We start from the raw sequence: 18386 nt of genomic DNA, 5'->3' as shown, positions 1-18386 counted from the left end.
AATAGAGGATTGAGTATTTTACACAGTCCATTTCAGCTACAGCCAGCAGTGTGCAAAACCACTTATCAAAATATTCATTACACAACAAGTACAGTACAACATGTCTCTACCATCAATAACTAATTCCTGAGAATATTGTCCTTTATCTCTAAAATAATAATAACTAGTGCAGACAGTCATCTTTCTTACACAATAAAAGCAGCCTCCCATCCATGATACAACATGATCTGACATGTTCTGGAGACAATTCTCACTAATAACTAAATCCACCAGTTAGGGGCTTAAGGAAAATCTGGCTGTACGCAGTATACAGCTCGGCCGCCATACACATGTACAGAGGGCTCCGCTGAGTGTTACTATAAGGATAGTACAAAACCGCTCTGACATCTAATCTTCCCATGTACAAATGGGGTGGGCCTGCCGAAATCCATACAGTGAATGTACACGGCCAGAGTAATGGGAAATGTACCACATTAAAGGACTCTTCATTTATTCCCGTGGCATGGAACAACAATCATATTGGCATGAGTGTACTGAAATATACAGAAAAGTAGACGCACGTTGTAATATTTAGTTTCATGTCAATAATTTCTTTGTCTTTCATATATAAAAACCAGATTTAACGTAATGCATATTTTTGTAGGCTCTGTTTATGAGCCTGTGATCTATGTGACGATTGCGGCTATAAAGATCTCAAACAGAACATGCTTTACGTATGAAAACTGGATATGGTCAAAAATATACACATGCAAATAGCTCTAATGTGTAACACTTTCAAAGAAAGGGAAAGGAATCATGAATCTTAAAAGCTTGCTACTGATTAATAGTAGCAACCTATCATATATCATGGTAGAATTTATTAACTGGATATCAGGAAGACAGCACTTTTAAGCCTCATGCACAAAAAACATGTAATGGGGCGGCCTGCAGCAAATTAGAGTAGGTCCTATTCCTGCCCATCTTTGTGGCCCGGAAAACAAAAGGATCACATCATCCTGTTTGCAGCCTGCAAAGTTTGTGCACAGGAGGCCTTAAAAGGAAATCAACCACTTGAAAAGTGTTTTTTTTAGTCCAGGTCACTTAGAAGAACCTCGATCCGCTGTGATGGCAGATCATTTCTTCAGAAATATGAGGTGGGCTGTGTTGCAGCCATAAACGCTCACAGCCTGGAGCACCAGAGAAGATCTGTGGCGCCCCCTCACTACATAATTATGCACGCCTCTTCAACTCAAAGAAGCGCCTTACCTCCCCTTTCTCCCATTCCCCTGTATAAGAGCCGGCATGCGCAGCTAGAGGCGTTCATAATGCTGTAATGAGAGGGCGCTGGATCTTCTCCGGCACTCCAGGCTGTGATCGGTCTCTGTTTGCATTTTATTGCTTCTACGGGGTCCTCCCAGGACTTATGAGAAATTATCTGTCATCACCGCGGATGTAAGTGACCTCGCTTGATTTCAAGTCCTTTAATACTGCACTGTTATGTTGTGAGGGGGCTATGGATATTTTATTGTGTGTGTTCAAAACGTTTGCATATTGTTAAAAAGAAGAGTATAAGAGGACATCAATGGGGAAAATATAGGGTTTATACTTCTCTCTCTTCAATACTGAGATTGTATTAAAGAAAAAAAAACCTGCATTAACCGATATGAACTGTGCCCCCAAAACTAACTATGCACACAATTACAGATATATAGATCAATATATCATTTTATACTGAAAGGAATGTTTTCTGACGTGATACAAGTCCGGGCACCATACTGTTATACAGTAATATTGTGCTCCAACTTTCAGCAATAGAAGTTCTCCTAAAACCTCTGTACCTCAGAAGTGCATGGGAATATATGACACATCAATATAGGGGGAAAGTGGCATTTGGATCCCATTTCCATAGACTGTAATTCATGTACACATCACACTAGGTAAAGCCCGCTTGTACAACAAACATGAAGGCATAAAATATGAATGTAAAGCTGCCTATACACTGGCAGCAGCAGGCACACTTCTAGTGTCTATAGGGGCACGCTACATTTCAGTTTGCCCATCGGAAAGAAAAAGTGTTTAGCAGCAGCTTTCTCTGTTTAGAACAGATAGGCCTCATGCACAGGGATTGTGTAGCATTTTATAGGTCCATATTGCTCTGTGGGAATTGGTAAAAAAAAAGCATAGTGCTAAATGCTGTAACTCACGTTGCATTACATTTTGTATATTTTCTGCAGAAATCTTCTGTACGTGATATGAAAAACCTGTCATCTTACAAGAAACCAAGATAGGGGGAAAGTAATTTCATATGAAGGCCAGGAAAGTGCTGAGCTCACATTTTTACCAGCTATCATCCACATTTAGAAATAAAGTTGCTTTTTTTAAGTGGATGGGGGGGGGGGGAGAGGCTATTTTGGGTCCTCAGTGATTGAGTGTTTTTTTCTTCTATGTATGGAGACATTTTGGTTTTAACCCAGTCTATTTACATTATTTTATGTAGACAACCCGTTTGATGTGAAACCAATAATACCAATGATAAAATGGTGATCTTGAGGGTGAGCATTATTTTCCTTTCCTTTTTTTCGTTTGAAGTTAATTTTCTTTTTCCTGAATGCATATTAAGAACATAATCTATATAAAAAAAACAATCTGTATTACCATGAAGAGCTTTTACCAACACATATCATCAGTAATAGATTGATTAGTAAAATCTGTGTTTTTTTTTTCTTTTTTAAAATAGCGGACTTAAAGATGAAGCATTACTGCACAATTTAAAATATCTAACACCACACTAAACATGTATAGGACACTTCAGTGAATACTCAACCATCAGAAAACGCACGTCATTGTTCGGTACAAGCCGCTTTATAAGTTTGCATTTGAAACTACTTATTCCAATAGCACACACAGTTGGCATGCAGAGTAACTTTTCAGTGTGAGTCCTGAAAAGAGAAATGATGCTCACATAAAGTACCTGTACATGCTAGCAAAACACAAAATAACAAAACCTGGACCTCAAGCATGTTGCCCTAAAAATCTCAATAAAAAGCTTGTATCTCCATGTTCAGATACTGGAAATGGAAAGGTAAATGTAAAACCTACACTCCCATCTAAGGAGCAGAAAGATGAAACAAAACAACATGGAAAAAGTAGAATGGATGGAAGCAATTGCAAATTTTGAACTGCAAAAACAGAGCTGAAATTAGTGAGACAAGAATATAAGATTTTTCAAATGTAACATGAAAAACATGACAAAGTATATGGAAGAGCACAGAGACAAAATGCTGGTAAAATAGTGCAATGAAAGTGGCTATTTAACCCTTTCCTGCAAGTCTGAAGATGAAGATTTTATTTGGGGAGCGGTGGCAATGGTGGAGGCGGCTCAGCAGGAAGGGGGGGAGGTCTGGGTTTGTCTGTGTTGCTTGGCCTAGGCCTGCGATAATCCCCATATTGATGTAAATACTGAGGTGGCTGCATGGGCTGCACCCCCTGTGCACTTAGCAAGGAGTGTAGCATGTTTACAGTGTCTTGGTAATCTATAACCTTAGGTGCACTGTGTCCATTGGCACCAGAGGAGGCCTCCCTCTCCATTTTGCCATGACTAGTGCGGGGTCTGTGTGACACTTGTGCCACTGAGCCATCAATTGTTGGAGTTTTGGAAGTCCTCCTCAGTTTATGAAGAGAGGGATCATGGCTGCTAATTTCATCTGAAAGAGGTCTTTTTCGAGAAGGTACTGACGTTTTGTGAGAAGAACTACTTAGTGACAAACGTTTGCTACTTGAGCTGCTGGCCGAGTCCTGATGGTGTTGGCGGTGGGCCTGGCTGTTGTGGTGGTGGTGATGGTGATGAGAAGATGAAGAACCGCTTCTATGCTTTTCGCGACTCTTGCTGCTGTTTCCACTGCTCTCCTCCATTGGTACTTTAATGCAAACTTTCCCTTCCTCTGGTTTATCCCGGCTGGCTATAGAAGGATGCATTTTCAGACTGGTAGATTTGTCTGTCCGGTCATGACTTACATTGTGCAAGGGAATCTTTAAAATGATGGGCGATGTATGGCTCTCCTTCTCCCGCTCTCTCTGCTGCTGAATGAGAAGGTTTTGAGCAGCACTTGCATACTGCTCCTTCAAGTTGGCTCCCATATGCTCTAACTGGCGCTTCTGTGCAGCTAACTCTTCGGCGTGCTTTGCACGATATTCCTTCAGTGACACTTTTGCAGTGGTAGATGCTTTGCTTTGCAGTAGCTGGGCCTGATCCGTGCATGGATTGTGATCGCTAGTTCTTTGTGGCTGCCTCTGATTTGGTAGTGATGTTCCCCATGAACTTCCTGACATTGCAGTATCTGCCTTTGATCCAGAGAAAGAATGACAAGAAGAATCAGACATGGGGGACGAGTTTGTAAATCCACTGCGGGAAAACATTTGAAGAATCGTCTGGTCAGAAAGATTGTCATTGCTATCTTCTTTGTCACAACCATCCTCTCTAGGTTTGCTGTTTGCTTGAGTGTTCTGTAAAAATTAAAAAACAGATTAGGAAGGTTAAAATAATTTTTTTGTAGGGCTAAATAGTTATAATAAAATAAGTAACCCTTTCAATGATAACTATGGTGGCTATAATATTCAGAATCTTTTCACACATCCAAGCTAATAAAGCTGCACTATAATATACATAATCCTCATATATCCCTAAACACATTGCTGTACTAACATCCGAGAGGTTCTTCCCCCAACCCAATGTTTTTTGGATTTTTCCTCTGAAATTGTTTTAACAGCTGGCACAATGCCCCATATATTTCAATGAGGTAACATACATGGCCATGGTTTCCACGGCCCGGTGAGTTCACCAACTGCAAGGGCGGTAATTTTTGGTGCAGATCTTATTCCTGCCCGTGTTTGTGGTTTGGGCAGTTCTTTTATACTGGCATCTGCGCACAAAAAGACCTCACATGCTGATACATGGGACACACATGAACCAAGGTTGTTGCTATACGTATAACTTTTGAGACACATTGTAAGTGAACTTACTTTATAGTTCCGTATACGCTTCAAGCGATTCGGTGTTCTCTCCAAGATTTGGAGAAATTCATGTGTAAGCTCTGTGAAAGATATTAAAAAAGATGCAGTCAAAATATCAATCAATTACTGTATTTTTCAGACTATAAGGCGCACCATCAATAAATGCCTGCTAAAACATCTAGGTTCATATATAAGGTGCACCGCATTATAAGGCGCACCTGATTATAAGGATGAATGACCAGCAGGAAGCAGACCACTGCACAGTTCAAAACAGCTGTTGTCTGTAAGTACGGTTCATATATAAGGCGCACTGGACTATAAGGCGCATCTTTGATTTCTGAGAAAATAAAATAATTTTTTTGTGCGCCTTATAGTCTGAAAAATACGGTAAATGTTTAATAATAGATTTGTAGTGATTAGCACAAAATGGCTTTGTTTATTTACATTGTTATGGAGCAAAAAGGACTTTTGCAAATAATAAATAATTCACATAGAGGTTTATGGCTGCATACAATGGGGGAGAATTCATGTGAAATGCAAAGCGCCTCATTCATTATGGGTTTAAGACCTTTTTCTGAGAGGTTTTTGACTCTTCTGAAAAAGGGGCACAGCCTAGCCTGTGCACAAGAAAATGTAGTTGGTGCGTCAGAAAAATTCAGCTGGTGTAAATTAGACCAACTAATAGCTGGTTTAAAGTCTCACACTTCACCAGACAAACCATTCAGCATGGTTTATTTGGTGCATGGTTTATTATGCGGCGTTTAACTCTGCACTAGTTTATTCAGCGACAGTTTTAATAACTCTCCTCCAATGTCTTTGTCTGGATCGGTGTCTAAATGCTGCTATTAATGAGGACAATCCATCACCATCTGCATCCTTTGACTCTGCTCTACTAATTCCAGTGCAGTGAGAATTTTTTCTATAAGTCCCCACATTGCCAATCAAACTTTTGCAAGTCGGAGCCCACCAATCTGAGAGCCTTATTCAAATATTGAAAACTTTGTTGGAACAGTGGTGGGGCCATAGAGCTGGTCTAGGTTATGAAAGTAGAAATCAATAAGGGTGTAAACTGTGGAAAGCGAGGGGTTAGTCATACTGCACACAGTTATAAGACAACAAGTTCTATTAACACTCTTTCTAAACATAAAGCAATTTTTATACACAATTTTTTGATAGCAATATTTATTAGAATAAGACAGAATCCTTAGAATTAAGGAATTGCTGCAGGTTCTAAAGCAGTAACTTTCATCTATCACAGGAAAAGAGGTCACCTCTTTTGAATGGAGTAGTGGTCACAGATGTGCAATGTCATTTCATTCAACACTACAGCCGGTCCCCTACTTAAGGACACCCAACTTACAGACGACCCCTAGTTACAGACGGACCCCTCTGCCCAAACCCCCCCCGTGACCTTTGGTGAAGCTCTCTGAATGCTTTACTATAGTCCAAGACTGCAATGATCACTTGTAAGGTGTCTGTATTGAAACTTTAATGATAATCCTTGGTCCCATAACAGCAAAAAATTTGGAAACTACAATACTCAGCGGGGCAAATAAAAAAAATTTGTTTAGAACTACAATTCTAAAATATACAGTTTCAACTTACATACAAATTCAACTTAAAGGAAACCTACAACTTTAAAATTAGCCTTCTAATCCACAAATACCTTGCAACAGCTCAGGATGAGCTGATGCAGGACCATATCTTGAATAGAAGCAGAAAACGCTGTATTCCTGGAAAAAGTGTTTGTAGCGGTATTCAAATCCACCTTCGGCGCACCATGATATTAGTGTTCACTACATGCGAGCGACCGCATTGCGATACTACCAGGCTTCGGCGGTCTTTCGCACAGCCGCAACGGAGGCTGGCCGCGACAAAAGGTGTTGGTGCGCATGCGCGAGTGTGCACGAGAGTTCGGTGACATATTTGTAAGGTATTTGTGGGTTAGAAGGCTAATTTTAAAGTGGTAGGTTTATCTTGTACGTAACTCGGGGACTGCCTGTATTCAACTGCAGTAAATGTAGCAACATGAATATGGGATCCCTATTCTTGTGATTGGTGAGGATCGCTCACTCATCCCTTATACTTTGGATAGAGGAGAAGCAGCAGTAAGGCAGCTTGGAGCACACAGAAATTACATCACACATAAGCTAAAACCAACATAAGGGAAACGATCCAAGATATTAAAATAATACACATAATAATAAATAAACTGTAATAATAAATCTATCTTTTTTTTTTTTACTAAATACACAATACAGAAAATAAGAAATACCAACCATCCAAAAGCTTTAGTGTTACTGTCACATCCACATACTCCCACCATGGTTTCCCATCTGTTGACACGGGGATCTCCCAGTTAGACCACTTACAAGCCAAATGGATGCAGACGCATGCTACTACCGGAGGGGTGTATTGCAGGCTGAACGTAGTTAAATGCAGACTACAGAAAAACAAATGCAGTGGTTATAACTTAAGAAAAATAGTTTAGCAATAGGCTTCTGGATTGTTAAAATACAGATGTAATGCATAAAGTGTCCGCTATGAGAAAACCCCTTTATGTATTTGCTTTGACATTGTACTTGGGGTTATGGTGACTACCTCTGACTGCGTTAGTTGGCTGTTTTAACCATTTCATTACTGGGCAATTTTTCAGTTTTGCAATTATTACTTCCCTCTTTTCACAAGCCATATCTTTTTTTATTTGCCATTTACAGTGACGTAAGAGGGCTTGTTATCTGCAGGACAAATTGTATTTTCTAGTAGCATCATTTTTTATTTTCTTCATTGTACAGGGAAGAAGGAAAAAAATTCCAAATTGGTTAGAATTGCCAAAAAAAAACCATAGGTACACCATATTCCTAAGGTCCAAATAACACCTCGTCTTTATTTTTTGTGGTTGGCATGATCACAGTGATAACAAATTTATATAGGTACTAAAAAATAATTAAAATCTTTTGTGAAAAATGTTTTTTTTTAATAGTGTTGCCATATTATGACAGAAATAACTTTCATACTATGGTGTACAGGGCTGTGTAAGGTGTCATTTTTGAGGGACAAGCTGACGTTTCATTGATACCATTTTGGGGAAAGGGGTGATTTGAATTTTTATAACTTTTTCACTATTATTTCAGACCTCCTAGGGTAATTTAACCTAGAGTGTCTGATCACTCATACAATATACTGCAATACACTTGTATTGCAGTATATTGTGAATATACCGCTGCTGTATTAGCAGGCTCCCAGCAGCGCACATCGGAAGCACTGATAGGTGCTGCTGTCAGCTAACCTAACAGGTTAACTGCTACGATTGGTGCCAGAGTATTACACAGCAGACAACGGCCGTATATGTAGAGGGCTCAGCTTGTCAAAGCCCTCTCCATACTCCCCTTACTGCTGTATGTTGTACAACACAAATTTTGCTGCAGCCCATTCTTAGCCCATGTTGAAGACCTAGGCAAAAAAAAAGCTGAGGCAGATGATAGGTCTAAGGACTATTAGTATCATCCAAATACACAAACAGAAGTGTATATTTAAATGATAGTAAGTATAGCAGTAATTCAGGATACCCTACAAATGTGTTTCCTAAAAAGACAATATGCTGTGAAGACAATGGAAAAAAGGAACTGGTGAAGAAAATTGGTCAATATTCCACATACTCTGTGTCCCTGATCCTACAAGAAGTATTTTTTCAACCTATGCCCTCAAAAATATATCAGAAATTAACCTGTTGGTTGCCATGAAGTAGGATGTCTGAGCCAAGTCCTTGCTTGCTGAAGGAGAAAAAGAGAGAAGTGATTAAATGGATGCATCATCCTGACTGTAGGCTACTACAAGATTATGAGATAAAACCTGAAGTAATTCTCATGAAGTAGACTAGCATTTTTTTCAACACTTTCTGGTTATGTATCTCCTGAGATCTTTCCAGAGTGCCTTCACTTGGTACAAGTAACTTTTCTATATCACATTTCACTACAGCCCTTTCTCCGAGCTGTGAGGAATTCCAACAGTAGAAGCATCATATCTTATGCAAAGTTATCAAGCATGCACTGTGGCATGAAACTGCCGTTGGCTTTGGTTTGGCTGCATTTCATAAAACAACATATAATTTATCTGTTCTGCTCACTCCTCAGCTCTTAGGACCACCTTTGTGTTCCTGTACAGCTCCTCCCTCCCCTACTGATGTCAGCTCACCAGGCTGTGAGTTCTAGGAAGTTCTATGTTGTTTTTGCATCCAAACCAAAACCCACCCCCTCGGACTACACAGAGGATTCTGTCAGGGTGCCAGGTAAGTTATAACACACAATTATATTGTAATGCAAATGCTGATAGAAAGCAGAAAGGCATTTGCAACACAGGTGTGATAGGCTTCCGTAACCTGTCTTTAGTGAAAATGATGGCAGGTTCCCTTTAATGCAACCATTTGGGGGTAAATATAATTTTCTAATTAACCTTTCTCAATGGGAAAAGACTGGAGTATTTTATCCGCACATTTCAAGCAGACCTAAGGGTTTCCAACAATGTTTCCTCTCCCCTATCTGATGGGCTAAGAGAGGAACACTATTTGTGGCAAACTTTTTTGAGTTCTCTGTGACAGAAGTTATTCAGGACCTAGAGACCATGTTGTGTGGCCTCCAGCTGATGCTCCAGGGTCCCTACTCTTCCGTACAAGTACATCCATGCCAAGTTAAAATCAAATTGCTCCAAAATAGCTAGTCCATGTGTGTAACTAGGACACGAAACGACACGAATGTGTGAGCATATGTATGATAAATTTTACAAAACAATTAAACAATAAAGGGACTTCCTCTGATCGCAGCAGGTAAAATAATCCATAGTTGAGCGAATTGAGCATCTCTCTGCTTTGATTGAGGAAAGGAGAAAGACTCACCTCTTACCAGCTGGGTGCACTTCACTACATGAGTGTGTGGGTGATCAATGGTAATTTCAAACCCTGTAACACAAGAAACAGTATGTGAGATAGTAAACTGAAACAGGTCTACTAGAGCTAAAGGCTGCATTCACACATGTTGTTTAAATTGCATTCTAATACGCATTACAACAGATGAGGAGAAGAGATTTTCATAAATACATTGTGTTAACATTTGGGTTTACAAATTTCAATGTTAACACAATGCATTTACAGCATGGTAACATTCCATTAACATTGCATTACAAAAAGCAAGTGTTAACGCAATGTTAGCGCATGTATTAACACTGTGTCAAAGGGGACCACTACATTTCCCATTGTTGGGCATCCACCCTTACCCTACTGACATGATCTACTACACTTGTAAGTCATGGAATGTTATGTTTAAGGCTCCATACCAGGCAAATCTGTATTGCAGTCACCAAAGTTGTGCCCATGCAAATCCCCTTTCAGGTGGCTGAAATCTGGGCTCTCACCTCAATGGGTTTAAAGAATCCTCAAATCCTGGCCAATTAACTCTTTAGATGCTCCAGTCAATAGCTATCTAATTTATTTTATTTATAAATATAACCCTTATTTAATCAAATGTTTACATATTTGACATATACACAATCATAATAAACAACTTGTAAAAAGAACTTTTTTTTTGCAAAAAAATTATAAAAGCTAATATATAAATATATCACTACAAATGATAACATACATCTAGTCCTACAAAAATTACCTTCATACAACTACATGGGAAAAAAAGGAAAATTACAGTTTACAAGTCAAATGGAACATGGAAAAAAAGATTGGTCCTTTAGGTCCAAAACAAGCTTGTCCATAAAGGGTTAACCATGGCACACGGCAACTCAAGAATGCAGCAAGAATAGGAGGATTATCATCCAGCACATGGTGTTACTGTGCAGACTTGTCCTCCAGGTCAGCCTGACTCCATGACTGCGATGGTGGAGCTTTCCCATTGTCAGCCATCCTGGAAGACTTACCCAGGGTCTGCAGTATAATGCTCTCTAGAATGACCAGGTCTTGCGCTTGTTGCAGGTATGCCTGTTGTTGAGAGGACAGGCAAATTACTCACTGGTAAGCACTCTGTACACAACAACCAGGGTATGCAGGCAGGTTCGCCAACTGGTCATAGTCATGAGGTAACTAACATTTCTGTGGAATATTAGATACTTTTCTCAATAATAATATAAATAAAGAAATATTTCAAAAGAAATTCAATTATCTTCAGATGAAATGCTGTTACCAGTGAGAACAGACCAAACACTGTTGGAGAGCCTACATGCCAGATATAGCTGCCAAGCAACAGAGGCAACAGGTCCAGTAAAAGACAATGCTCCATGCAAACAAAATAGATAATAGATAATAGATAGCTCAGCTTACTGACCCTCCTATGTGAACCATAAGTAATCATTAAAGGGAACCTGTCACCATGGACCTCATTTTCACTAAAGACAGGTTGCAAAAGCCCATTACAGCTGCAGTGCAAATCTGCCTTTCTGCTTTCTCTAAGCATTTGCATTACCATATAATTGTGTGTTATTAGGGTGATGGCAGACATGGAACGAGCCGCCGTTGTTTTGTATTAATTTAATGCAAAACACCGGCGGCTCGTTCCCAATCGAAGGCGGTTCCATAGAAACGCAGATGCGATGCGGCCGCAGCCCGCCCCGGTGGTTGCGGCTTGGTCTGCGTTTGCCAACGCAGCCAAGACGGCACGTATGCCACCACCCTAGCTTTGTTTAGTCCAAGGGATTGGGCTTTGTGACTTGTCTATGCAGCACACTACTCAGACAAAAAAAACACACTTGCCGTGTTTTCCTGTGGACTTAAATAGGTTTTAGTAGATTTTAAAGATTTTTTATTTTTTTGTACAAAAAAAAAACATTTGCCATTTTGCCAAATTCTGTTTGGGACCTATATTATTGTTTGATCAATTTTTTTCATTCAATTATTCATAGAAAGGGGATTTTGGGATGTGGCGATACCGAACAGGTTTATGATTTTAACTGTTTATTCTTATATGTACTGTAGGGAAAGGTTGGTGATTTTAACTTTTCCTTTTTTCAAATATTTTTTTCAGACCCTCGAGGGTACTTTAACCTTGCAGGGTCTGATTGCTCATATTACATACTACTGGCTATTAGAGATCACTATCCATGGCAGGCCGAGTTTCCATGAGAAACTTGTACCTAAACAAGCTGCCAACAGTCTTAAAACAGAAGACTTGCGCAAAATCTACTTACTGGGTTACAAATATTTAATAACTCAAAGAAACAAGTAATAAAAACATGCAGCCTAATTTGATGAGTTTTATATTGGCCGTTGTATGTTTGTGCTCCTTAAAGGAAACCTACCACCACGGATCTACCTATAAAGGTAGTAGGGGTGGTAGGTGCACCTATAGGACGTGAGGATAGCTCTTTTAAGGGCTAATCCTCACGTCCCCGCAATCTTTTAATACATTTTAATTCCCTAATATGCAGATTTTCTAAAGAGGCTAGTGGCACATGGAGTAGCCGGAGCTGAGGCTACACGGCGTGGCAACTCCATGCCCCAATAGCCTCTTTGATCCTCCTAAGAAATATCTTCGGCCCGCAGCTCTGGCTGCGGAGCAGTGACCGCGCAGCTGCAGGCCTGCTGTTCCATGCATGCGCAGACAGCAGGCTTCGTGGACGAGGGTGTGCAGCTACTCATAGCTGCGCGCCGAGGATATCTGGTAGGAGGATCAAACAGGCTACTGGGGCGTGGAGTAGCCACGCCGTGTAGCCTCAGCTCCGGCTACTCCACGCCCCAGTAGCCTCTTTAGAAAATTTGCATATTAGAAGTTATAAAATGATTGAGGGTACTTGAGGATTAGCCCTTAAAAGGGCTATCCTCAATTCCTATGGATGCACCTACCACCCGATCTATCTTTATAGGTAGATTTGTGGTGGAAGGTTACTTTTAAAGTCATGAGTACACACAGAATGTATCCTGAATCTGTATTCTGAAGTTAAGAACAGACAAGCTGGTAGAGAAATTAATGTATAAGGTCTCTTGTATTTCTGCCATTACCATATGAACATGTTATCACTTTATGAGAGATAAAGTTCTTTTAATCATATTAGCTGCATATACTTCACTGTGAATGGTTACATACCTCACTTTGGGTGTCTGGTAGTGGTTCCTGAGCATTCAGACAGGCATGGGCAACTTTGATGACGTGTTCCAGTTTACGGGGCTGTTCCTCTACCTTTGCTGCTAAAAACAGCACAGCGGGGGCTACAGACTGAAATTAAAAATACAAGATAAATTGTTAAAGTATTACAGTAAGTGAATATTTTAGTTACTAATAAATGTACAGAAGTATTTTAAGATGTACCAATACATACATTCAAAACATTTTTGCATTTATTTTGGATACTTTTATCAATAATACCTTTTAACAAAAGTATCACATGGTTTCCTATAGGTTACATATTCTGTGGTGTGCCATGCTTAAAAGATCATGCATACCTTTTAACTAGCTGAAGAGATAGGCTCATTACTTAACGTATAATAACCTTTTTAGAAACTTTGCAAGTATCAATAGCACCGTGTTTAGGTATAAAAATAAATACATTTTTCTATTATATCAATTAAGCAATATTATATTCTTTTAATTTTTGCGCTGGTGGATATAGGTACTAGCTCAGAGTCTGCGTTTGTATTAATTCAGCAACTGATCTGTTTTTAGATTATACATAAACTGATACCTTGTGGAGGTGCATCCTATCAAAGCATCTTCACAAGCCGCAAATGAAGGGACCCGAGGTCCATTATGTGTGATCCATGTGTCATTGGAGTTTGAGGGCTTCTCACATGCTGATGACCGCAGAAAAGATTCTTCAAGCCACAAAATCAAGCAGGAACAGGACCTGCTTTGAAGTGGGTAATTGGTACACACACTGGGCCGTGGAAACCACAGCGATGTGTATGAGCCCATAAAAATGTGCGCACACTGAATGAGTTTGTAGAAACAAGCTCACTCACTGGAACCCAGCCTTGAAGGAGATCTAGCATGAAAATCAAGCATGATAAACCAGGGGCACTTACTCATAGATCCAGGCACCGTGACTGTGGTAGTCTTCTTATATTTGTTATCCATGGCCTCCTTCCTTGTAAAATCAACTTTTAAAATTATGCTAATGAGCCTGAAAGGCTGCTGGGGTTGTTCTGAGACCCCTCTGTGCTGAAGATTTACTCCCCCCCCCCCCCTCCCACTGTGTAATGAAACTTCTGGTGACTCATTAGCATAATTTTAAAAGTTGATTTTAGAAGGAATCCCCATGGATAACAAATGTAAGAGAATTTCCTTCTCTTATATTATCCCTTTGTTCTACTGATATATTCAAAGTTTGATTAAAAAAAATATGTACGACTGTTTAAGGTCTACATACACCAGTAGGTTCAGAAAATTGTGGGGTTAGTTCCTATTCCTAATCCCTAAAAATTGTCCATACACTTTAAAAAGAGTTTTGACAGACTCATGATAACAAGTTTGGTATAAATTACTCACATTACGGTGGAATCTTGTAAATGACTGGACCATATAGAAACGATGCATGTATACAATAGCTGTATTGATAGTCAGTTGAGATCTACATTGTTACAACTAAGGAAAATGTTGCATTAAAAAATATACTAAAGGTAATTTCTACGACCATTTTCACAAGCAATTAGGTTACCACAATTCATTTACAACAAATTAATGTAATTAAACAGAGCCACAGTAAATGCAGCCCTTTTAGAACTCCGTACCAAACACCAATCATGAGCACGAAGCCTAAATCCCATTGAGTTTGGTTGGTAAAAATTGCTCTGGGGGGGATTTCCTGCAACAAACTTAGTATCACCTAGTATCATACTGATTCAGATCAGTGATTCTAGATTCGGCCCAGGAAATCCTGAAAGTGGACAGTTAATTTGTCCGACCAAACTTGCTAGTGGGCAACCGGATTAAGGCCTGTCATACAACCATTTCCATAGACACTGAATGCGGTAGGACACAATCTCTACCTGCAGCTTAATCAATAATTATGATTCATGGGCTGTGATCCCACAGATCATAAATTGGATAACAGGTTAACATGGAACAAACCATAACCTCCAAAGGTCATTTAAAATCAGAATCCCGTTTCTAGTACGTATGACAGGGATGTGGAAGGCAGTGATTTATTCCACAATGTTATATATATGATCAATAGATTTATATAAGTTTGAATGAATAGCAGAATGTTCTCTAACAGGATTTACTATCCCAATACATAGTCATTATCATTGAGTACACACAGAAGGCTATTAGTGTGTAGGTGGGGAAAGCAGGACTCTTAGGTCTCTTCTAGGAGTCCTGCCTAGAGATTATTTGCTCTGCAGGGCAGATGCATATGACCAGAATTCAGTTACATTGTTAACCTGGTTTAGTCAAATGTAACAGGTCTTATAGTTGAACCGTGTTTGGACATATAAATCTATACATTCCTGTATATGCCATCAAGACCAATTTATTTTATTATATCACCCATCTCCTCCAACTATACGTGATGTAGAAGACACTATTTCTATTGCGGACATATCAGTCTTCAGTCAGTACCTTATCTAACACAGGGCACACGAAAAATAAAAACGTACTGTTTAATTTATTACAATTAACCACACAACACATTGTCTCATGTTTATTGTCACAAGTGCTTAGTTTTTATTTTTTGTGTGCCTTGTATTACAACTCATGATGCACTTGAGTAACACCTTTAGGCCCCCAGTGCAGTGATCACAGCTACTCCTCTCAGCTTTCGGGCCTACACCGAAGGTTACATTTATTTTGCTACTGAAAACTGATGCCTGCTCATGTTACCACCGGCTGATTGCACCACTGCGCAGTATTTGCCTGGCTACATGGTAACATCGCCGGTGTGTCCTCATGCGACCCCTTGAAGGGCACGATCATCACAAAGCGGTTATAATGTGTTGCTATGCGAGGCATGTGCCGGGCTGGGGGCTGTCCTGAGACCCTCCCATGGTCACTCGCAGGGCCGTAGGTGAGCAGCCACTGGAGTGCGGCACAGCGCTGCCTCCCCTCGTGTGCGCCACACATCCGCCCAGCACTAGGCCTTCCTCCCTGACGAGAGCCCAGGCAGGAGCGGGCCGGGAAGGATACACATTAAGCCGTTGGCCCATGTCCTGCAGGAGGTTAGCCGCCTGCTGCCGGTACGACAGCTCTTTATCCGGGTCCAAGCCGGCGCGGCGGGAGGGGCTGCGCTCCAGCTGCTCCCGGGTGAAATACCAGCGGCTCGGCGGCGCCATGACGGTGTAGGAGGGAACGCGCGCGGGAAAACAGGAAGTGCGTCAGGGCGGCCGCCTGCCCGCTCACACCGGAAGTACTTGTGAGGGGCGCGGTGAAGCATCTATATATGTCGAGGATTGGGGGGTGTCACGTTACTTGGCAGCTTGTGTAGCGGTGGCCGCCTTGAGACTGAAAACCAGGAAAGGATTGAAAAAAAGAACTACAAGACCCATGTGTCCATTATTACTTCACTCACATTATGTTGCACTCCTGGTTTTATGTTTATAAACCGCATAAAGGTAGACATTAGGCAAAGGGTGAAGACACACATGGCGTTTTTGGGCCGTTTTTACTAAGTGCGTTTTCAGATCGTTTAAAAACGCATCCGTTTTTTAAAACCGCATGCGTTTTGTCCGTTTCCGAAATTGCGCAATGAAAAACGGACAAAAACACATGCGTTTTCAAAAAAAGGATGCGTTTTTTAACGCATGCGTTTTTAACAATCTGAAAACGCACTTAGTAAAAACGGCCCAAAACCGCCATGTGTGTCTTCACCCAAAGGGGTTTGGCAGGAAAGCGGAGTTAGTAATCAGATGCTAAATTTCACATAGTTTCCCCTCAGAAGATATCCTTACATTATTACTCTGAGGAACAGGAGGTCACTGGTTTTCCAATGAAATTAGTAGAAGGCAGATTTTACTGGTACAGACTAACACAGGCAGTCCCCCCGACTTAGGGCGCTTAGAGTTACGGACAACCCGTAGATACGAATGGGGCACTCGGCACCCCGCACGTGCGCAGTCCACTTCCGGGTTTGTTTGGAGTGGTGCGCCCCTCATTTGGTAGAACGAAAGGCTGGAGCGGGCCGTGGAGGTGACGGGGATCGCACTCGGTTGCCGATGTATGCTGTAAGCATATGGCGGCAGTATCGGAGGTTTCAGGTAACTAAGGATGCATTAGCTGGTGCGATGTCACGCTTTCTTAGTTATCAGTCAGTGGCCGGCAGTCTTCCAGCCAGTGCACTAGAAGAACTGCAAGCCGGAGATCACACTAGCTGATGCATCCTTAGTTACCTGAAACCTCCGATACTGACGGCGTATACTTACTGCATACATTGGCAACTCTATGCGATCCCCAACATCTCTGTGGCTTGTTATACATACAGCGATTTACAATGTTGCCTCCTTATTGGAGGAGCGAAAGGCTGGAGCAGGCCATGGAGGTGCCAGGGATCACAATCAGTTGCCGATGTATGCAGTAAGTATATGCTGGCAGTATCTGAGGTTTCATGTAATTAAGGATGCATTAGCTGGTGCGATCTCATGCTTCCTTAGTTACCTATTGTCACAGTGACAAAAAGTGAAATAAAATCTGAACAAAGGCATCAAAACCAACTTGACAGGGTTGTTCTCAGTATCCTATGCCATACAAATAAAAATTGTCTTGAGTTACTGTACATTTACAAAATATAACAGTTCAGACTTAAGTACAAGCCTCCGGTCCCTATCTTGTATGTAACCTGGGGACTGCCTGTATATGGAAAAAGAAGACCACTCCTTAGTTGCTGTGGGTCCGGTCACATTTGAGGTCTGTGCCATGAAACAAGTTGAAAACCAATGAAACAGACTATCAAGAAAAATTGAGGAAATTCGGCACATGACTAAAAAATCTTCAATACTTCATTAAGTTACCTTAAAAAAAAATATATGACTTCATACAGGCAGCAGAATTGATGACTAAGGGTGTTTTTTTTTGGGCGAAACGCATATTGAAAGGTGTCTTTTTTTCGGCTGAAAATCTCCAAAGTATTGAAGATTTTTCTTTGTCCTGTGCCAGAATTTCCTAAATTTTTCTTTACAGGGCAGGAACACTCTGTGTTGGCCCACTACACCATAAGGCATGGCTCCCATACCAACCCTCCACACTGTATTTGCATTGGAGGTGGTGTTATGGGTGAAATGGTCACAATTTATGTCCGTGTGCCAGGAATTGCATCTATTTCAGGGCTTGTCAGTATTTTTTGGTGCCTGTAAGGGTGCTGTCACTGTAAGGTCTGTGGCACTTAAAAACGGCCCAGAAATGGGTTCAAAACGCCACATGTACCGCCAGCCTTAGGGTGAAACCGGATGCGTTTTTAACGATCTGAAAACACACTAA

At 40.8% G+C, this 18386-nt stretch overlaps 1 protein-coding gene across 1 annotated transcript; it reads right to left on the bottom strand.

The window, feature by feature from the left end:
* Positions 1-4: 4 nt before the first annotated feature.
* CCNT1 (cyclin T1) lies at positions 5-16311 on the bottom strand. Its single transcript, XM_072135163.1, has 9 exons — positions 16104-16311; positions 14466-14547; positions 13068-13196; positions 10909-10969; positions 9881-9943; positions 8717-8762; positions 7269-7432; positions 4999-5069; positions 5-4482 (listed from the first exon to the last, which is right to left on the bottom strand). The coding sequence occupies exons 1-9, from the start codon at positions 16247-16249 to the stop codon at positions 3325-3327; spliced, it is 1920 nt and encodes a 639-aa protein (XP_071991264.1). The 5' UTR covers positions 16250-16311; the 3' UTR covers positions 5-3324.
* Positions 16312-18386: the final 2075 nt, after the last annotated feature.

The sequence above is a fragment of the Engystomops pustulosus genome, chromosome 2 (assembly GCF_040894005.1).
Source record: "Engystomops pustulosus chromosome 2, aEngPut4.maternal, whole genome shotgun sequence".
NCBI lineage: Eukaryota > Metazoa > Chordata > Amphibia > Anura > Leptodactylidae > Engystomops > Engystomops pustulosus.
This window is presented reverse-complemented; position numbering and strand designations above follow the sequence as displayed.

What these genes read in the sequence shown, in the direction of transcription:
- CCNT1 (XM_072135163.1), bottom strand. Translation starts at nt 16,249, where the DNA reads ATGGCGCCGCCGAGCCGCTGGTATTTCACCCGGGAGCAGCTGGAGCGC. An exon ending in ATGGGCCAACGGCTTAATGT is followed by an intron (nt 14,548 to 16,103) that starts GTATCCTTCCCG and finishes GTAACAATGTAG; the next exon opens with ATCTCAACTGACTATCAATA. An exon ending in AGCGTATACGGAACTATAAA is followed by an intron (nt 4,483 to 4,998) that starts GTAAGTTCACTT and finishes TAATTTTTACAG; the next exon opens with AACACTCAAGCAAACAGCAA.